Here is a 22,263-nt window from a genome sequence, read left to right as displayed (position 1 = left end):
AGTGAACTTATCACCCGCCACCAAAAGGTGGGTCTTCTTATACTTGGACCTTTTGAAAGGTCCAACCATATCAAGCCCCCAAACTGCAAATGGCCAAGTAATTGGAACCATCCTCAATTCTTGAGCCGGAACATGAGCTCGTCTTGAAAATTTCTGACATCCATCACACCTGCTGATGAGGTCCTCCGCATCAGCATGAGCTATTAGCCAGTAAAACCCATGATGGAAAGCTTTAGCCACGAGAAATTTTGAACCGGCATGATGACCACGGTATCCTTCATGAATCTCACACAGGATCTCACAGCCCTCCTCTGGAGAAACACAACATTGAAATGCCCCTGTGACACTGCGATGTTGTAGCTCTCCATTAACAATTTTCATTGACTTAGACCGCCGGGTTATCTGCCTGGCTAAGGTTTCATCCTCAAGTAACTCGCCCCGGGTCATATAAGCCAAATAAGGGACTGTCCAATCTGGAATTATGTGAATAGCCGCCACCAACTGAGCCTCCGGGTCAGGAATAGCCAAATCCTCCTATGTTGGTAACTTGACCGACGGGTTATGCAGAACGTCAAGAAAGACATTAGGCGGCACCGGTTTATGTCGAGAACCCAGCCGGTTTAAATCATCCACCGCTTCATTTTTCCTTCGATCAATGTGCTCAACTTGATAACCCTTGAAGTGACCAGCAATAACATCCACCTCTCATTGATAAGCCGCCATGAGTGGATCCTTGGAATCCCAAGTACCAGAGACTTGCTGAGCCACCAAATCTGAGTCGCCGAAGCACCTAACCCGGCTTAAGTTCATCTCCTTAGCCATCCAAAGACCGTGGAACAAGGCCTCATACTCAGTTGCATTGTTAGTGCAAGTAAACATCAAACGGAGAACGTAACAAAATTTATCACCTCGAGGGGAAGCGAGCACAACTCCAGCCCCTGAGCCCTCCAATTGCCTGGACCCATCAAAGTGAATAGTCCAATACGTATTATCTGGCTTTTCCTTAGGCATCTGCAGCTCTGTCCAGTCATTGATGAAATCCACCAGTGCCTGAGACTTGATGGCCGTACGAGGCACATATTTTAACCCGTGAGGTCCAAGCTCAATGGCCCACTTAGCAACCCAGCTAGTTGCTTCCCTGTTTTGGATGATATCTCCCAAAGGAGCAGAGCTAACCACCATGATGGGATGACCTAGGAAATATTGCTTAAGCTTCCTACTGGCCATGAACACCCCATACACAAGTTTCTGCCAGTGCGGATATCTCTGCTTGGACTCAATAAGCATCTCACTGATGTAGTAAACCGGCCTTTGAACCGGATATTCCTTGCCTGCTTCCTTCCTTTCTACCACAATGGCTACACTGACAACCCGGCTATTAGCAGCCACATATAACAACAAAGGCTCTTTTTCAACAGGGGCAGCAAGCACGGGCGGCTCAGCCAGCTGTTTCTTCAAGTCCTCAAACATTGCGTTAGCCGCATCACTCCAGACAAAATTATATGTCTTTTTTCATCATCTGATACAAAGGGATAGCCTTCTCCCCAACCGGCTTATGAACCGGCTTAACGCCGCAATACGACCCGCCAGACATTGCACATCATTGACACACGCCGGTTTATCCAGAGAAGTGATGGCCTTGATCTTCTCCGGATTAGCTTCAATGCCCCTGTTAGACACCAGAAAACCCAAAAGCTTGCCTGCCGGTACACCAAAAACACACTTGGCCGGGTTAAGAATCATTTTATAAACCCAGAGATTATCAAAGGTTTCCTTTAAATCGTCTATCAATGTCTCCTTTTCTCTGGATTTTACCACAATATCATCCACATAAGCATGAACATTGCGCCCAATTTGATCATGAAGGCAATTCGGCACACACCTCTGATAAGTTGCCTGGGCACTCTTGAGCCCAAAAGGCATAGACACATAGCAGAAGGCTCCAAAGGGAGTTATGAAAGTTGTTTTCTCCTGGTCCTTAACTGCCATCTTGATCTGATGATAACCAGAATAAGCATCCAAAAAACTCAAATGCTCACAACTCGCCGCAACATCAATAATCTGATCAATACGAGGGAGAGCAAAAGGATCAGCCGGACAAGCCTTGTTGAAGTACCAATACCGAGTTAGCCAACCACGCAGGATGAAACACCTCGATGATAAACGCAACCGCCAAGAGCCGGGCTACCTCTTCACCAATGGCCTTACGCCTCTCTTCGTTGAAGCGATGAAGAAACTGCTTGACCAGTTTAAACTTGGGATCAATATTAAGAGTGTGCTCAGCGAGTTCCCTCGGTACACCTGGCATGTCTGAAGGTTTCCATGCAAAGATGTCCCAGTTCTCACGGATGAACTCGGTGAGCGCGCTTTCCTATTTCAGATCTAGGTTAGCACTAATGCTGAACTTCTTAGATGAATCGCTAGGAACAAAATCAACCATCTTGGTATCATCTGCCAATTTAAACTTCAAGACCGGATCATGCTCTGTAGTTGGCTTTTTTAAAGAGGTCATATACACCGGATCAACATTGTCCTTATAAAATTTTAACTCCTCTGTCACACAAACCGACTCAGCATAAGCCGCATCACCTTCTTCACATTCCAAATCTATATTTCGGCTCCCATGCACTGTAATAGTCCCCTTGTGACCCGGCATCTTGAGCTGCAGATAAACATAACAAGGCTGCGCCATGAACTTGGCATAAACCGGCCGCCCAAACAGAGCGTGATATGGACTATGAATCTTGACTACTTCAAAGGTCAATGTTTCTGTCCTAGAGTCATGATCATCTCCAAAAACAACTTCCAGAGATATCTTTCCAACCAGGTATGCCGATTTACCAGGCACCACGCCATGAAAAATAGTGTTCGGCGGTTTAAGATTTTTATCCGTCAACCCCATGCGACGAAAGGTTTCGTAATACATGATATTGATGCTACTTCCTCCGTCCATGAGTACCTTGGTAAACTTATACCCTCTGACCTGAGGTGCAACCACCAAAGCCAGGTGACCCGGATTATCAACCTGGGGCGGATGATCTTCCCACTCCACACAATGGGCTGCTCAGACCAGCGCAAGTAACGGGGAACTGCCGGTTCAACAGCGTTCACCGCCCTCTTATGAAGCTTCTGGTACCGTTTGCATAAACTTGTGGTAAAGACATTGTACTGCCCACTATTCAACTGCTTCGAGTTGCTCTGATAACCAGACTGTTGCTGCTGTTGACTCCCCTGATTATTCTGCTGGCCGTAACCACCCTGGTTGCCATGATTACCTTGATTTTCTTGGAATCCAGAGTTAGAACCTCCACCGCCATAACCCAGACCATGAGAGCCGGATCCTGAACCGCCAACTGGCCCATGACTGTCTTAAAAAAGATTGGAACACTTGTACTCCTTCATAATATATCAATCCTTCCAGAGGTGCCCAGATGGTTTTTCTCGCGTACCATGTCTTGGGCAGGGCTGTTTTAACATATGTTCAAGATTGATACCGGATCCTCCGGTCTGTGGGGGCGGATTACCCTTACGACGCTGACCATTATTCTGTGCATTAGTGTTAGCCACAAAGTCAAAGCTATTATCAGCCTTGCGCTTACCGTTGCCTCCCTGGTTCGCCGGATTATGCTGCTGCCCCTTGGTGTTGCTGCTCTTCTTTCCCTTCCCCGTATTTTTGTCATCAAACTTGGGGTCCTTGGTACTATCAGAGTCGGCATACTTAAGCAGAGCCGCCATGAATGTCCCCATGTCATTGCAGTGGCGTTTGAGCCGCCCCAGTTCCTGCTTTAGGGGCGTGAAACGACAATTGTTCTCCAACATCAACACCGATGAGTCAGCATTGATGCGATCCGACGAGTGCAGGATTGTTGAGACCCGGCGCACCCAATGGGTTGTTGACTCACCTTATTCTTGGACACATGAGGCTAATTCCACAATTGACATAGGCTGCTTACATGTGTCCTTGAAGTTCTGGATGAACCGAGCCTTTAACTCGGCCCATGACCCGATGGAGTTGGTAGGAAGCCCCTTCAACCAAGTGCGGGCTGTTCCCTCCAACAATAGGGGGAAGTATTTAGCACATGCAGCCTCGCTGACATCTAGCAATTCCATGGCCATCTCATAACTCTCAATCCATGCCCCAGGACTTAAATCAGCTGTATAGTTAGGCACCTTGCGAGGACCTTTGAAATCCTTGGGCAGGCGCTCATTACGCGGATCCGATACTAAGCATGGCATGCCCAAATTTCTAAAGGTTACACCTGGATCCACAAAAGTGGTTGGACGAACCGGAGTAGGTTGACGGGCCGCATACTGTACCGCTAACTCGGCCTCTTGATGGGCTCTTCCTTGATCCACCACATTTTGAGCATCAGCGCCATCGCTCGCCGGGTTATGTCCGCGGGGCGGGTTATGGTTCTGTCCACTGCTTGACACCGCCGGCTCATCAATATGTCTGCTGTAACTCCGACTCGGGTGAGGGGTGGAATGAATCCTGTCACGACTGTAAGAATAAGCCTACTGCTGAGTCAGCGCTGTCTGAAGAAGCTCTCTAGCCCTCCGTGTCTCAAATGCCGTCGGCGACTCACCATCAACCGGGAGAGCCGCCAATCGTGATGCCACAACGATCATGTTATCCAAAGGGTTAGAATAATGACCCAGTGGCGTCGGCACGTGCTGCGGCGGGTTATTGTTCTGACGAGGCGGGTTTGTTGTGCGTGGCTGAACCAGCATACCCGTCCCAGGCGCTTCGACCCGGTTTACTACTACCGGGTCACTGGTTCCTGCTCCTGGAGTGTGAAAGAGATTTCTTGCCTCATAAACCGACGGCAGACGAGTCTGATGCCTCCTCCTCATGACTTCGTTTGAAGCGTTCTGATCTAGCATGAGCCGGTAAGACTGTGATTGAATTCGTTGTGCCTGAGCATCCAAAGCATCCCGCTCCTCGGCCATCCTGGTGTTTTCTGCGTTTAGCCCCTCCTTGGCCTGTGCTATCTCATCACACACCTCCGTGATCGCCGCATTATGCTGATCCTGATCTGCCGGGTTAACCACCGCTGTTAACAGCGCTGTCAGCTTATCCAGTAAGTCGGTTAAGACCTGAGCCGGCGAGCGCTCAGGGCCTCCTGCCCCGGCAGCCGCTGCCGCTGTTGACCCGGAAACCAGCTCTGCCGCCGTTGATGAGTGCTGCACAGGCTGTGTTCCGGCCATGAAGATTGCAACCCGGTTCGGCGGCTCACAGGGGTCCGGAATACTATCGCCATCGGAACAGCCCCCAAGTCGGCCGTCTTGTAGCTGATACAATGACTCGGTCTCACCGATGGATGACTCGCCATCAGAGTAAACGACGGTCTCCCCACCAGATGCAGGTTTATCCTCATATTCCGCTCCACGGATAAATCCCACGAAGGCACGTTTCATGGCGGGCTGAACCCGGGCGGGTCTCGCACGCTGAGCCATCTCGATGATGTCGGTGCAGATGTCTGGCTTAGGGCCCGGTTCGCTTGCCGATGAAGACGTGAATTCTGCCGAAGGGGACCCGGTACCCGTACTCAATTGAGCCGGCCTCGGAGCCCCAGCCTACGTCGTCGATGTAGAGCTTGCCGCGATGACTCTTGGTCATCCGGCCCACGACGTATCCCTTGATCCCTTTGAAATTGCCCTCTAAGAACTTGAAACCATCATGCGATAGCCCCACGGTGGGCGCCAACTGTCATGGAATTGTCATGGCAGATGTCCTAGTGTGAGGACTTAGTCGTGGAGCCATCGCGACTAGGTTAGCTTAAAGGGGTTAATCAGGACAAAGGACACGAGGAGTTTATACTGGTTCGGCCCCCTTACAGCGAAGGTAAAAGCCTGATCTAGTTGTAGGTGTATTGCTAGGGTTTCGATGAGCAGGGGGTGAATACGCTTGACCCGGCTCTCGATTTGTTGTTTCTTGTCCTCGAACCGCCGTCGGGTCGTCCCTTTATATACACAGGTTGACACCCGACGGTTCATAGATTCCTGGCCGGCTCATAGACAAGTCCGGCTCGGTATCTACTCTTTCCTATCTTACAACACAAGTTATACTCGTATGGCGGTTTACATTTATGGGCCCTAATCCGCCCTTTGGGCTTTAGGCCTTCTTACTAAGTCTCCCTCGTAAGTCGCCATCCTTCTATGTCTTCATGGGCTTCAACATTGGTAATCCTCACGAGCATAACCCGGCCCCTCCTGGGCGGTTTATACTCAATAGTTATATCCCCAACACATATGTTATGTGCCTATTGCACATGTTTGTTTGCATTGTTGCATGTTAGTATTCCAAATTTCATGCATGTTCTACATAGGAAAAATATTTTATTTGAACATATCGACATCGAAGGAGCTGCACCCTAGGCAGGGCGGGGTTAGAGAAGGACATCGGTGTACATATGTACACCCATTATTTTAGGAAGAGAAGTTTAATGATCGGAGTTAATCTTCCTATAATGAATTAGTAAAACATCAAGCTTCAACCTCTCTGTACGCCCAATAAAATAAGGACCCTAATATCTGGCGATCGCTAGTTGGGGAGGTTCCCCTAGCCAATGGTTCATTCATGAAAACACACACAATCCCTTGGTGGTTTTGGCAATTCATGTCAACGTACATATCCTTGGACTATTATTGTTCTTGAGTATATCTCAGGAAAGTTCAAGGTACGTACAACAAGGGAAGTGAAAATGGACCCCTCAATATGCTAAGGACAAATGCTGGATCAAGCCTCAAGACTTCATTTTATGTTTAAGTGATCAAATATTACATTGATTCCATAGGTATGCCAATACTATCAAAAAAGGATGAGGCCGATATGAAGATTGAAATCCAAAAGCCTCAAACAATTTCCCAAAGTCCCACTATATCACAAACCAAACATTCAACTCAGACTCGCTAAATCAATCCCATCAGAGTCACCGAGTCACATTGATACATCGTTGTCCTAAACCCTAAATTTTCTGTCTCACCAAGTTGATCCTTTGGTCTCATCGAATGGCACTTGCCAACCTTGTGTTGCCTACTGAAATTCATTTTGAATTTCTGAATAGTTTAAGTCGGGGACACCAAAGTGTGTAAAGTGCTCAGGTCAGAACAACTCTCGGAGCCACCGAACAGTTTCATCCAGTGTCACCCTAAATGAAACGCTCCCCTCGAGCGTTCGTTCCAGTAGGGGTCCAGCTCCCCCCTAGCTGGCCACTGAGCTGATTTTTTTCTTCGAAAAATTGCCATCAACAGGAAAACAAACATTTCCTTGTACAAAAACGGCAAAGAAAACATAAATTAAGAAATGGCCATTTAAATTCCCATCCTCCTCTATAAAATCAAGTTGTACAAAAGTTGTACTTCAACAAGTTCATATTTGCCATGATATTAAAAAATAAACTTCATGGCAATTTAGTGCAAAAAACACATAGTTTGCCATGATTTATATTTTCATTTAAAAAAACATAAAAATTATACACATGAATTTGCCATGATAAATAAAATTTTCATGCTCTTAAAATAGAATTGCCATGTTATTAAAAATAAAAATTTCATGCTCTTAATAATAGAGTTGCCATAAAAAATGGTAAAAATTCCCAAAGCTTTGCCATTGGAGCATTATAAATAGACCTGCCATGTTTGAAAGACAAAAATGTTATGAATTAAAATGTAGATGGCAAAAATGTTTAAATCTGCCATATGTCAAGTTAAAAAAAAACTGCCAAAAAAGTTGCCATGTACCTGAAAACTAAATAAATTATATTTTGCCATCTAGTCAAGAAAAGGTGCCCCTAAAAAAAAGTAAAGAAAAGGTGAAACCATCCCAGATCTCACGAGTGGAGCTTAAGGCACGACCCAGTGTGGTGGGTGGATTGTGTTTAGAATGCGTTCGCGCAGTTTTTGCGTTGTAGCGAAGGACTTTCAAAAACTGATGTGCAAGCAACCACGCATCAAAATCTGTGGGCGCATCCAACAGCAGCCAATGCTGCTGAGAGGAGCCAAAAAATCTGATGTTTGCCATATACTAGCTTTTTCGTAGAAGAATGCTGCCTCTTCCCGGAGAAAGAAAGAAAAGAAAAGAACGCTGCCTCTCAGGGCATCTTTAGCAGAATTTGACAAATTTGGCCCCTCAAACGCGCATCCAAGGGCACTGATCGGACACTCTTTACAAAATACAATCCACATTCGGACACCTCAATTATCATATCTCAAATTCATACAAACTCATGCCACTATGTTGACACACACATATCGTCCGGCTACTCCATTACACTACACCAAACATACCATCGACTACCAAAATACAGTTTCTTCACAATGCGGGCGCGGATGGCTTCCTCCACTGCGGTCGCCCGCGCCGCCGCATCAGCCGCCTCCGTCGCCGCCATTTCCGCCACGATACGGGCCTCGGCGGCCCTTATCCTCTCCTTCCCACGGCGGGCCGCCCGATCCCGGCGGGACTCATCTGCCCGACCAGTGATTGGGAAGGAGAGGTGTTCCGGCCGGGACCGTGATGATCCAGCACCAGAGGACCCGAGCGCCCGATGAGCCGACGCTATAGCGTCGCAGCGGACGGATCCGTCCGTCGGCCGGGCGCTGTCCACTAGGGAGCGGCGGAGTGCAATGCGGACTGCCATTGCCTCCTCCAACCCACACGAGACGACACCTCAGTCGACGGATCCGGACTGGTCGGAGTCCAATTCACTGCCTGCCATGGCAGAGAAGGCTGCAAACCGTCAGAGGTGAGCTCATGTGGCGGAGGGGAGTGGAGTGAAAGGGTAGAGTTTGCTCCGACGAAAGAATGAGAATGAATATAAGCGAGGTGGGTGGGCCAGCATGAATCGGGTCCAACGTAGCGGTGTCCGGGTGTCCCATATCCGCTGTCTATTGGACTGGATATGGAGTTGTTGGTCAGTCCAAACGTTTGAGACCCGTTTGAGACGTTCGTCTAAATTAAAAAATCATGATCGATCAATGACCGGACAGCTTGCCCGGATGTATGAGGCAGGTTTGGAAGCTCGCGTTGTAGGTGTAGATGCTCTCACAGTTAACCGAGGATCGGCCGTCGGACTCAGAGTCCAGCACTCGCCCGAAATCACTCTCGAACCTAGCCAGAATCTTCAATGCCAACTTGGCAACAAGGGCCACGTGCGCAGACCCGTTCCCGTCCCCGGGAAACCCAAATCGCAACGCGAACCTAGAAGATTCCGCCACTAGGAAACACACGCCACCCAACCAGAGGCCACAGCCCCGAATTCCACAAGGAAGCAGTAGGGGCCCACCGCCTAGTGGCTGCTCCGCGGGGCCAGCCGATCCACCACGCCCATCACCCCCCTACCCAGTTGCAGGCCAGCAGGCACCCCCACGCGCGTCCAAGTTGAGCCATTCAGCCACCCGACCCCACCCACTGTCTAACCGCGTGGCTCGCGCGGGTCCTCGGTCCGCCCAATGCCAGGCGGGCCCGGGCGGGCGCACTCGGGATCCAAGGCCCCGCACGGCCTGGCGCGGGGCTTTCGAGGCGCAGCCGGCCAAGTTGCCTCCCTCCCTGCTCGCAGCGCCGCGGCACGTCCGGCGGCAAGTGGGACGCCAGGATATGGTACGGCCCACTGTCCCGCCTGCCGTCACCAGTGCGCCGGGCCCCATGAGGCAGAGGGAGCCCCGCCTCGCCCACGGTGGACCGGGTCCACGCGCGCCGGGGCTGGCTGCCTTCGCTTTCCCGGCTCCCCTTCCTGCATGGCCCCTCCCGCAAGTTTTTCCCGTCGCTTTCCTCGGCCGCATCCGCGAGCAGTCACGGCGACGTCACGTCCGCGGACCGCGCGTCCCTCTCCCTGCCGCGCGGGCGCTCACCTCGCCCGGACCCACCCGTCAACGGCACGAGATGTACATAGCCCCGTCCCAACCAGCCGTGCCCCGCTCGCCCGCAGCGAGCGAGAACTTTCCCTGTTACCCCAAACAAAACTTTCTTTATTGATTGCGCACAGTGCGCACCAATCGCGCTCAAGCGCCGATTTACCAGTGATTTTTCATACTATTTAAAATGGAATCAAGCTAAGAGCACCCCGTCGGGTACACAGAGAGAGTGTGGCGCGGCCGCAAGCGAGCGGGCAGCCGCCGGCCGGTGGCAGCGGAGCAAATAGTAAGCGGGGGTTAAGTTAATGCGGCTTTGGGCCGCTCGTAAGCAGCAGCAGCAGGTCAATACCGCCTCCTCTTGGCTACAGGGAGGCTATAGCCTATAGCCGCTTCGTCTCCTCAGCCTGCCTGCCTGCCTGCATCCGGAGCGATGTCGGATCCGCCACCGCCGCAGCAGCACCACCACCGCAGCAGATAGCGCCGGCGGCGGCGGCGTCGGCGGCGGGCGTGCGCGATGAAGAACTTCCTCCGGAAGCTCCACATCGGCGACTCCGCCGGCGACGGCGCCTCGTCGCCCGCGCCTCCCCTCCCGTCCTCCAAAAAGGGCGGCGGCGGCGGCGGCGGGGCCGGGGGCCACCACGCGTCCTCTGGAATCTCGAGCTGGCTCAGCTCCGTGGCCGGGCGCCCGCACCCGCCGCAGCCGCCCTTGCTGGCGGCTGCGGCTGCGGCGGCGGTGGAGACGGAGGCGGAGGAGCTGGCGCTGGCGTCGTCGATTGGGGAGAGGCAGGCGGAGGAGGAGGACACGGCGAGGAGGGACGAGCGGAAGGAGGACAGGAAGAGGGAGATTGAGAAGCAGGAGAAACGGGAGGACGAGCTGGAGGAGTACCACATGCAGCTAGCGCTGGAGATGAGCGCGCGGGAGGACCCCGAGGCGATGCAGATCGAGGTGGCCAAGCAGATCAGCCTCGGCTCCTGCCCGCTCCAGAGCTCCGCCGCGGAGGTCGTCGCCTTCCGCTACTGGGTAACTAATCCCTTCCTCCTCCGTCCGCCGATCCTACACATTCGCATTGTAACTGCGGTGGGATCTTACTCATGCTCTAATGATGCAACTTGTCCGCTGGATTGCTCAAATACACCCAGTAGGTTAGTTGAAACCAGATTGTATCACACATTTCATTTGTTTGCTGAAAATACGTGCCGATCATGGTGTTGTTTTTCCGATGACTGTTCAATTCAATCGTCACCGAAGGGATGCACCAAATTTTTTGTTGCTACTGTAGTTAGGCAACTTAGCTAGATATATATGATATATGCTCCTTCGCTTCACTGGTTGCTCCACAATGATGCTTGTGACTTGTGAGCAATAGCACCTGGGTTCGAGGGCGACCAGGGCCCAATCGACTGAGGATTTCTTAATTCCCAGCCTAAACCGTGAGCCATAGAGTTCTCATCCAACTGTAAAAAAAGGGGGGAAAACATGTTGATGCTATTCTGATGGCTACGCTCAGTCCACTAATATAAGAAGTTCTAAGTCGATTGCATTATCAAATCCAAATGAAATAACGAGCCAACCTGCTACCTTCGAAGATATGGGCTAACAGTAATTTGTTTAGTGAACACTCAACCAATAGTCCTGGAATATCCACCACGGATCCTTTGCGTAATTAGAGAGTACAGAGTAGAGACTGTTAAGTGAATATTGCCCTACATTTTTGCGATTCTTACAATTTTCTTGCTTGCCTTATATGGTAGATTTGTTCGTGCTTCACAGAGTTTCAGTGCCCTTAGCTATGACGACAAAATATTGGATGGTTTCTATGACATTTGGGCCACTGGGGGCAAGCCCGCACTGCGAACCATACCCTCTCTGATGGAGCTGCATCAGCAACCTTTTTCTCTTGGAGCTAAAACAGAAGCTGTGTTGGTCAACAGAGCACAAGACTCTGAACTTGTAGACCTTGGGCAGAAGGCACTCAACATGGCCGTTGACTTCCGCTCTCAAACTTCACATTCTGTTGGCCGTGTTTTAATTCAGAGGCTAGCTATTTTAGTGGCAAACCACATGGGTGGGCCAGTTGTTGATCCAGAAAACGTGCTCTTGAAGTACCAGAATATGAGTAGTTCTCTGAGAGCTAGTATTAGAAGCTCCGTCATGCCTCTTGGCCGCATCACAATTGGCCTGGCTCGTCACCGTGCGCTGCTTTTTAAGGTCAGTAACTTATTTCATTGTGGCCAACTCCTTTTTCTGATTACAAAGTTTATCTGCCGGGATATAGAATACATGAAAGTGTCAAGGTCCATCTATTTCTCAAATGCAATACCTGATCTATTCTCTTTTCTCAAATTTAAGTTCAGTAGATAAATTCGCGTGAGCATATTCTTCCTCTCCTTATCCCAGCAGTAGCACATAACCTGACTATATTCTTGTTGTACGCTTCCTAGTCCTTGAGCTGAATTTCTGATAGGTGCAATGCATACACACAAGACTTGTCCTCTAGCCAATTAGTTGTCGATGACAGTATGTTAATACCCACTTCTGTGCAAACATGAACCTAGGTGTTGGCCGACAACCTTGATGTTCCTTGTCGACTAGTCAAAGGAAGGCAGTACACTGGATCAGATGATGGAGCCTTGAACATTGTGAAATTGAATGATGGAAGGTACTTATTGATTCCTTGACAGATTTTTATGTTACGCCACTTTTGCAGTGAGAAAAATGGAGAGTTGCATTACATTAATACATTGTCATGGTATTACATGTACTACTTTCACATTTTTGCAGGGAATACATTGTCGATCTCATGTCAGATCCTGGTACTCTTATTGCTTCAGACGGTGCAGACTTGGGTAGAGAATTTGAAGAAAGTTCCTTTGCAGATAACCACCAAGGTGACAAAGATGACGGCGACACTCAGTTGCGATCTTGTATTAGTGAACCTTCAAGTTCTGTGTGTGGTTCTTTTGAAAACGAGTCAAAAGGATCCACACCTACCAATGTTGTGGATCCGTATTGTGTAACAACTAGCCAGACTCGTAACCAAGGATCTTTGCAATCAAGTTCATTGGGGGAACTATCAGCTGGCTCACATGCAAGTGAAAGTTTGCCTATTATCAAGGAATCTAGAAATGCAGACCATACCTTGGCTGTGAAGAACAAAGAAAAGCCGATTGCAGCAAATAAGTCATCGTCAAGTTCACCTTCGTCTTCTGAGGTTGGTAGCGCTCCAGCTGTAAGGAGGACGAAGGTGAAAGATGTCTCAGAGTATATGATTAGTGCTGCAAAAGATAACCCCCAGTTAGCTGAGAAGATCCATGCTGTATTACTAGAAAATGGAGTTGTGCCACCACCTGATTTGTTTTCAGAAGAATCTAGGGAACAACCAAAAGACCTAATTGTGTATGACACATCTCTGTTTCAAACGAAAGGTGAAATGATAAAGCGGATGAATGAGCTTGAATCCACATCACATGATGAAAGTGATCATGGTCCTTCGTTGCCACCTCATCCTGGATATGAACACCAAACAAAGGTTGTTCCTTACCGGCCTAAACCTGTCCAAGGAATGGGTATTTATCACCCCTCAAATTTCCATGATAACAGTAATCCATCTTTACCTCTGTATGAATCATCTGCACTTGCCCGGGAATACCCATTTCAACTCATAAAGCAAATGCCTGTTACAGCTGCTGCAGTTGCAACTGCTGCAGTGGTTGCATCTTCAATGGTTGTTGCTGCAGCTAAATCTAACAGTGATATTAAACTAGATGTCCCTGTTGCTGCTGCTGCCACTGCTGCTGCTGTTGTTGCTACATCCGCTGCTGTTAAGCAATATGAATACATGGATCCGGGTTGTCAATTGATTAGCTTGCCTAGTTCTTCAGAGGCAAATGGACCAGTCCATAGAGTTCGACCTGACTGCTGGGATAAAGATCAGCTGGAAGTTGATCATGGACAAGAAAATGCTCTCGAGCAAGGAAATGCTTTGGTTGAAGTCCCTCGGGAAGCTGAACGGATCTCTGACAAGTCAATCGGGACAGAGAGTGTAAGATCTGATGTAACTATGGACGATGTTGCAGAGTTTGAGATCCAATGGGAAGAAATTGTTCTAGGAGAACGTGTTGGGCTAGGTAAAATTATCTTGATTTTCTGTAAATTATTATATTTGATAGCTCTGCTGATATTTTAATTATGTGAGTCTTTGTAGTATTACCGAGCTACCATTCACCAGACATTGTTATCCTATGACATAACGTGAAACATACCCTGTAATAGTGTTGTATTGCCCTTGAAAAAATTGTTCTATTTCATTATTTTCCCACTTTCTTTCCTTTTGTGTCTCACATGGCTTTCCCACGAGACAACATAAAGATCTCCGTAGAAGATGTGGTTTTGTAATATGCTGTTCTTTGAACTAACATCTTTCTCCTCTTCTGTGGTTCAGGATCTTTTGGAGAAGTGTACAGAGGGGAATGGCATGGAACAGTAAGTTTTTCATTTAAATGGCTGAATGTATTTGGAAATCAATTCAACTTGCTTGGGACAATGTAACGAATTTCGAAATTATCACCAGGTTGGAATAATGAGCTTACACTTTTGGTCTAATGAGTTTAACTCCAATCAAGAAAAATGCGGTGTTTATATCATAGTCACAACATATTGCTAAGGATTAGCAAGAATTCTAACTTCAGACCGTGTATAACTTAGCAACGACGAATCATCTTCACTTCAACACTATGAACTCTGTTACAAATTGCACCTAGATACCTGATTGCATCCTCAGGCATCAAATGATGTTTGCTCGTAATGTAATCATGGATGCCTCGTGCATGAAACAGTGCCAACCACTTTATCTTCCACAGTTCATTCATTGCTTCCAGCCTGTGCTGGAAACTAGCATTGTATTTCTGTACATGCCATTCCGCTGAGACACAGGGTGTTCCTCTGGCTTGCTTTCAATGGCTGCCTCAACACCGTGGTAATGGTTACAAAGACTTGGGTCCTCATGCTAGATGTGATTGTTGTCCTGCAGTTGGATGATGGACCTACCTACCACATTATGCTTCACTATGATAGTGCCCAAAGAGTCGGACAGCAACTGTCTTTGAACCGCTTGGCTTCGCGCTTGGCCACCGTTGGTGTTACTGTGGGAGCATGATGCATGCGCTGGCAGCAGTGCTATGTGAATCATCATTTCTTTCTGTTTGCTGCCTGTGCCCTGCACCTGCGGAAGGCGTGGAATATGCTGATCTTCGGCAACAAATCATTACTCTGGCCAATATCGCTTGGTTGATGTACGATGACTTTCAGCTCTGGACTTCAGTGACAAGTGAAGCCTGTCCATGATAGCTTGGACTGTCCTGCTTGACCTCAACTAGTACTGACAAATTCATGACTTTTCGTGCTTTCCTTTGTTTCCTTCGCTTGGGTGGTGGCCAGTTTTCCGTCTGTTGCTCTTTTGTTTCACTTCTGCTTTTAATCCTCTCCGCTTTGTAACTTATTGTCTGTAACAGTTGTTTTCAATATAATGATAAGATAGAGATTCCTACCTTTTGCCTCAGATAATAATCATGGACCAATTAAAATTTGATCTAGCTATCACTCCTCAGTCACTCTGTTTTCTTTGAGTCATACTAATGTCTTCCACTACCATTTTGTAGTGTTCTTTTTTGCATCATATTAATTTTTTCCTTCTGTAGGAAGTTGCAGTCAAGAAATTCTTGCAACAAGATATTTCAAGTGATATACTGGAAGAATTAAAAGCTGAGGTATATGGCTTTCTGCAACTCAAATGCCTGAAGATAAAAAATGCATTCTCTTGTAGCTGTAGTACTGATGTGCTTACTTTTTTTAATGGGAATGAACCAATCATTGTGCCCCGGAGACAGTAACAGGGATTTAAGCATTAATATATCTTTCGGTTTGGCTGATGTTACCTTTGTATTGTAGAGAAATACATATGACTGAGTTGATAATATCTGATCTGTATGTCTGCATAGCGTGTGGCAAGAGTATTTTGGGCAATAATTGAATTCACAATACTGTTAATTACTTAAGAATTGTCTGTTGAGCTCCCAAAAGCTCCCTCCATTGATCTTGTTTGAAAGTACGACACTCATCTGCGCTCATTTATTTCCTGTCTTCAACATTATGAGTAAATAATCACACCTACATCCTTTTATTCCCAAGACATAACACCATGGATAACATGGCTGTTCCCTCTAGGACTCTCATTTCATGACCTTCTGAGTTCTGACTCCCCTTGCTATTTGTTGTATAGGTGCGAATAATGAAGAGACTGCGGCATCCAAATGTTGTTCTATTTATGGGTGCTGTCACTCGTATACCCAATCTTTCTATCTTGACTGAATTTCTTCCAAGGTACGTTTTACTCCCTTGATGGCTTGATGCATTTTCTTTTGTTTTTTAGTGCAACTGCTTCAAAATTGAACAATACCGGGGCCCATTTACACGCCAAAGTTTCCCAGAATTAGTGATTATTAGTTCACAGACTGTCACCTTTTCTTTGTTTTGCTAAAATGGATTAGGGATTAGTTCACAGACTGACACCTTTTCTTTTGTTTTGCTAAAATGGATTAGTGATTAGTTCACAGACTGTCACCTCATTTTAAAAGGAACTGAAAGAGGTTGTATTTGGCTCAAAGGTTAACAGTTGTGCGCTGTTCAAAGAAATTTCAGATGAAGTTGTTGTCCCCATAGGACCTACGTGTAATTTCTTGATACGAATCAACCTCGTGAAAAGTTTATGGTCACCTGATCTTCTGGACTGTATCATCTTTGAATGAATAAAATAACTACTGGGAATATACAATCGAGGTAGCAAACTTTCAAATAATCTTCTAACGACAAATTTGAGACTCTACCTAATTGCCGGCTGAGAACCATACGTTGAGAGATGCAGTCACCCTCAGCTGAGAACAATATGTAGAGAACCTGCATATATACAATAACTCTCACTTTCTTTTACACACATGGAAATCAAACACTAGCTATCATGCAGATAATTGTTGGGGAGCTAGTACTTTGGTCTAATGGAGTCCACATGTTTGAGTCCACGGCCTAGTAAGAGTCCGACTATATATGTATTTGAATCCGACTATATCAGTATTTTGAGCGCTGATTCGATTGTCATCCAAAAGGACTTCTATCACGAACTGGAGGGAGTAGTATATATAAGCTTTTGAGATTGTGATGTTCTTAATATTTCTCTCAGTAGACTGCTGGACTCATTGACTAATAATTGCTAACTGTGATATTGACAATGGCACAATGCAGAGGTAGTTTGTTTCGGTTGATCCGTCGCCCCAACAACCAGTTGGATGAAAGAAAACGTATAAGGATGGCACTTGATGTGGTATGCCTGCGTTTTTGTTGTACTAGCTCATTCATGTGCAGAATGTTGGACTAAATTTGACTGTATCTAACTTGCCTACCTGGTTCTTGTTTGCCACAGGCCCGTGGAATGAATTATTTGCACAATTGTACCCCAGTTGTAGTTCATCGAGATTTGAAGTCACCGAATCTACTTGTTGACAAGAATTGGGTTGTGAAGGTAGTAAACAGTGATATTTTTTGGATTCTTTCTGCCATTTCTTGATGTATAACCATTTTCATTGTCTTGTTATTATTTAGGTTTGTGATTTTGGTTTATCACGTATAAAGCACAATACCTTCCTTTCCTCAAGATCCACAGCTGGAACAGTAAGCTTGCTTGTGATTGTGTTTAATTTTACATTTTCTACTAAACTAAGAATAGGAAACCTTTTTTGTTGGAAAAACATAGAGAATAGACAGCTTATGTGTTGGTTCTGCTTTTGTATGAACTTCTTTATTTCACTGTAATGTAGGCGGAGTTTGTGCTTGCTGAGCTTTGTTGTGCTGGACTTATATTCTAACCTGCTGTGGGTTAGCTGCAGAAACAGAAGAAAGTTGGTTAGCGAAATGATAAAACATGCACAAGCTAGTTGAGAAAATGGGATTGTCATAATCTACATCATTGCCAAGCATAGCCATAAACATGTATATGGGTCTATCTGTAACTCCATTGTGTAGGAAAAGTTGAAACGCTAGCCGACTCAATTTTAGAGATTGCTGTAAGTAGGTTCAGGGGTTGGGAGAAGGTTTGTGTAAGTAGCTTCAGGGGTTGGGAGAAGGTTGTTGAGCTGTAGGCAGTTGCTTTGATTTATTGTGGCATGAATCTTCTTTAAACTTGCATATATTTGTGTGGCAAAAGGTCTTTAACACCTGGAAAGTGCTCACAAAAGATAAAATTATGTAAGGGCTTTCTATGTATTACACAAAGGGCCATGGTCCCTGGATAACAAACCTAGAGTACAGATTGGCCCCTGTGTAGTCGACTTTGCATACCGATTCATCATTTATTATTCATAGTTACTTGTTTGTCTACCACTGAGTGATGCATTCCTGTGGGTATGAGACTGAGTGGATTGGAATGATGGTCAAATGATGAAATACCAGTACATCAATAAGAACACAGCCTTCATATGGCCATTTTCATGCAAGTATTTAGACACAACTGGTTTATCTTGTTCCTCGACTGTGTGTTTACTGTACTATGAGCAAGTTAGCGCTACATATTTTGAACGTACAAGTTCTCTATTCTTGTATCTAGGATATTCTTAAACATGGAAGTTTTTTGAATGACTTAAACATGGAAGTTTGCTGATCTGGTAGCTGGGTCTAGGTCAAATACTTTTACAGGTTACTGACCATGTGCATCAATTGCAGGCGGAATGGATGGCACCAGAAGTGCTTCGAAATGAACCGTCGGATGAGAAGTAAGTTCTTCATGTTGCTCCCTCATATGTGTGCTTTTCCCCTATTTTATTTGACAAATGATTTATTTACCGTTTACATTGCAGATGTGATGTTTTCAGCTATGGGGTTATATTATGGGAACTTTGTACCTTGTTACAGCCATGGGAAGGTATGAATCCCATGCAAGTGGTTGGAGCTGTTGGCTTTCAGGAACGACGCCTTGATATTCCAGCCGAGGTGGATCCTGCCATAGCAGAGATAATAGAGAGATGCTGGCAGACGTTAGTATGCTTGAACTTGCTTCATATACATCATTATCTGATAGAATATCACTGTTTCTATTATTTTCCTGGAGTACTTTGCTGCAAGATGCTGGTTGTTTCAAGGCGTTGTGCATTTTGTTACTCACATCGTAGTTACACTAGCAACTGTGGGCATGTTGCATGGGAAGTACTCCCTCCGTCCCTAAATAGATCACCTATAAATTCAGTTAAAAAGTTAACTACTTCTAAGTTTGACCAAATATATAGAAGAAGCTATTAACAACTACTCCCTCCGTCCCAAAATAAGTGTCTCAATTTTAGTACACCCTCCATAAAGAAATATAAGATCATTATGAAAATATATTCCCTCCATAGTTAATAAGCTATTAACAACTACTCCCTCCGTAGTGGATAAATTCATTATGAAAATATATCTAATAGTGGATATATTGATATTGATTTGATATTGTTTATCTTCATATTTTTGTATATATGCTTGGTTAAACTTAGAAAACATTGCTTTTTGACTCAGTTTATACGCCAGTAAAACTTAGAAAGCATTGACTTTTTGACTCAGTTTCTACGCTATCTATTTGCGGATGGAGGGACTATACAAACAGTTGTGAAAATCCATATTTATATAATTTTTCCACCATATAATTATTTCTTTCCCAACCGCTCAAAGAAGAAGACTTGGCACTAAGCATAGGTTAAATTGCGAGCCATATGCCTGCAATTAAGAGGTAATGAAGTGTGTCTTAAGTCTACAATTAAGAGGTAATGCGATGGGAGATGCATTCACGATTCAGATCGAAAGTTTCACACACCAAACTATTAGAAGTCGGAAGAAAAGTGGAATATGAACAATTTGGCTTAACCTTTAATTGTTTGAAAGGACATTAGCACCCCTAGAGAAATATCACCTTCTTTTGCATGCTAGAGAAAGCTAGTGGTGCTATGCCTACTTGCCAAAGAACATCATGTTTCTGTTTTTCCTTACAAGTGAAGTTCTAGATGACACTTTTATTGGGATATTTGTATTTTCGGGTTTGTTGTAGTTGCTAGTTTCTGGTTTAGAAGTCGAATCTTGTAAGCTTGTTCAGATATCAAATTCGTATGTTCTCTTCTTGCATGATAAATTGTTAGAAGTTCCTATAATATTTCCACTTGTATAAAATGGTACTATAAGCAAATGAGGTACTCTTAATTTCACATTCATTTTATTTTATATGCCTATAAATGTGTTCAAGAAAGAACCTATCGACTCATTGTGAGAGGGAATAAAGTAATGACTTCGCATTATACTGAAGAAACTACATATATTTTTTTATCACAAATACTAACATACACCATACCTGAAATGGTAAATTAGGACTACCTCCGTCCCACAATATAAGAGCGTTTTTGACACTAGTAGTGTAAAAAACATACACATGTTACTATCTGACGACCAATACTAAAACAACAGGTTACCATAACCATTCTTTCATCTAAGTTGAAAAAGAAAGCGATAGTTACATGATTCTTTTCTTCTCTGCCTTATCAGTCTTACATCTCCAACTGTACTTACATATATGCTTAGGGTCTGAATTCTGTTTGTATTTTGTCTGATTGTAGAGACCCAAAGACGCGTCCATCATTTTCAGAGATCATGGCTGCCTTAAAACGAGCATTGAAAAAATTGTCTGCCAACCAACCACGAAGACAGCGAGTACAGGAAACAGATGACTAAGAAAAATCAGAGATCAACATCAGCTGATAACATAAACAAAAAGGGTGCATTGGTTTTTCCTGCCGTCCACCAGCTGTCCGTCTGTAACTATACCATTCTTTGTATAGCTCCAAGAAATGCTTGCCGATGATGGAAAAGGTGAGATTTTGGTCGTTTTACCCTCCAAAGACAGCTGTAAATTTTCCAGTGAGGCTGGCAGAAATCTGCCGAGCATTACTGCTTCAGTCCATCTATTGGGTGGAAGACAGTCCAAAAAATAAACACATCCATCAAGCAAATCAAAAGGAAGGAAAAAGGAAGAAAAATTCCAGGACAGTTAGTCCAAAATAGTGATGTTGGGCAATGTCATAACAAAGTTGAGATTTCAGAGTCAGCATGCCAGGTAGAATGGGATCCTCCTTTGTTTAGTTATATGTCTTTAGTTTTCCAGCCAAAGTTGGATGATTCATGTTTATTCAACAGAAAGATGCTATTGATACGTTCACCTTGAGCATCAAGAGGCACCGTGGCCAGGGCCTTGTGTATATCACACCATGGCAAATTTGTCTGAATTGGCAGTTAGATTTCCAAAGAAAATCTCTGCTGTTTGTGCTAAAATCACTATTCTTTACAGCAGCAGTGTTGATTCTTCTCTCTCTCTCTTTATTTTTTTGCTGTAACAAGTGTACAAAAATAAATATTCCATAGAATAGGGTGCTGCTAATTGATCCTTTGCTGCAACATGAACTCTATGCATTTACCCCTGAAATTAGGTGGCAAGGAAGAGTAGAATATGTTGCCACATTTCCTTGTTTTCTATATGTGCCCAGATTTACCTTATTTATAATACTGGTGCTCAGGTAGTTGAGTTGCTCCTGGAGTAGTGGTATTGCCATTATCATGATTTTTAGATAAAACTATACTTATATTAGTCGAAAGAAAATGTTTTATTGAATATAGCAAATTGCTCTTTTTAGATAAAACTATACTTATATTAGTTTTCTATAATTGTCCTGTTAGTTAGAAATATTTAAGGTCACCTAGGTAATAGGACGACATATGAAATAAACGGATGTTCCCTGCAAAAAAAAAACGGTATGCTATTGTGCTGATGATGTTCCCTGGGAGGGCATGGTAGAATGGAAGTTTTTTTTATGGCAATTTATATTGTTGTGAGGATGGCAGATTTGTCATGCTTGTCAACTAAACCTGCCATCCTTAGCCAACATAAATTGCTATGCAAGTCGTTCATGATTGTCATGCTTGGTTAAGTCGGTCCTAAAGAAAAATACTCTCTCTGTTCACTTTTGTAAGTCATTTCAGACAACTCAAAATGGACTGTTTTGTACATTGTCTGAAATGTCTTAAAGATCTTATAAAAATGAATAGAGGAAGTAGTAAAAATCGTGCATAGATGAGAAAATTACGTTTGGCGGAGAGGAGACGGGGTGGCAGTAGACCATCACCACCAGTCCACAACAATCTATTCGCGATGAATGACGGACAGCGGCTCGTCGCGCATGGAGCATGCGAATGGTCTCTATTGGCCTCGCAGCCGGGACTGGCCTGTCGCCCCTGATCAACTCCAAGAGTGTGCACGTTGGTACATGGGTCCTAATTCCTATACTCACTCCCATACA

At 45.3% G+C, this 22,263-nt stretch overlaps 1 protein-coding gene across 5 annotated transcripts; it reads left to right on the top strand.

Moving 5' to 3' along the window:
- Positions 1 to 10,099: 10,099 nt before the first annotated feature.
- On the top strand, positions 10,100 to 21,256 carry LOC125520067 (probable serine/threonine-protein kinase SIS8). Of its 5 annotated transcripts, XR_007288406.1 has the most exons (14): positions 10,111 to 10,873; positions 11,624 to 12,061; positions 12,409 to 12,512; positions 12,635 to 13,980; positions 14,295 to 14,335; positions 15,550 to 15,618; positions 16,131 to 16,231; positions 17,147 to 17,225; positions 17,325 to 17,423; positions 17,504 to 17,572; positions 18,620 to 18,669; positions 18,754 to 18,930; positions 20,530 to 21,026; positions 21,107 to 21,256. XR_007288406.1 is itself a non-coding variant. In XM_048684862.1 (13 exons), exons 1-13 carry the CDS (start codon positions 10,367 to 10,369, stop codon positions 20,642 to 20,644), a joined length of 3,195 nt encoding a protein of 1,064 aa, XP_048540819.1. In that variant the 5' UTR covers positions 10,111 to 10,366; the 3' UTR covers positions 20,645 to 21,256. The 5 variants fall into 5 exon arrangements, 4 of the variants coding, with proteins under 4 accessions (XP_048540822.1, XP_048540820.1, XP_048540819.1 ...); XM_048684862.1 differs by having other exon boundaries at positions 20,530 to 21,256; XM_048684864.1 differs by having other exon boundaries at positions 10,629 to 10,873; positions 11,605 to 12,061; positions 20,530 to 21,256.
- Positions 21,257 to 22,263: the final 1,007 nt, after the last annotated feature.

The sequence above is a fragment of the Triticum urartu genome, chromosome 7 (genome assembly GCF_003073215.2).
Source record: "Triticum urartu cultivar G1812 chromosome 7, Tu2.1, whole genome shotgun sequence".
NCBI classification, from domain to species: Eukaryota; Viridiplantae; Streptophyta; class Magnoliopsida; order Poales; family Poaceae; genus Triticum; species Triticum urartu.
This window is presented reverse-complemented; position numbering and strand designations above follow the sequence as displayed.

What these genes read in the sequence shown, in the direction of transcription:
- LOC125520067 (XM_048684862.1), top strand. Translation starts at nt 10,367, where the DNA reads ATGAAGAACTTCCTCCGGAAGCTCCACATCGGCGACTCCGCCGGCGAC. An exon ending in GAGGGGAATGGCATGGAACA is followed by an intron (nt 14,336 to 15,549) that starts GTAAGTTTTTCA and finishes TTCCTTCTGTAG; the next exon opens with GAAGTTGCAGTCAAGAAATT. An exon ending in CAAGATCCACAGCTGGAACA is followed by an intron (nt 17,573 to 18,619) that starts GTAAGCTTGCTT and finishes CATCAATTGCAG; the next exon opens with GCGGAATGGATGGCACCAGA.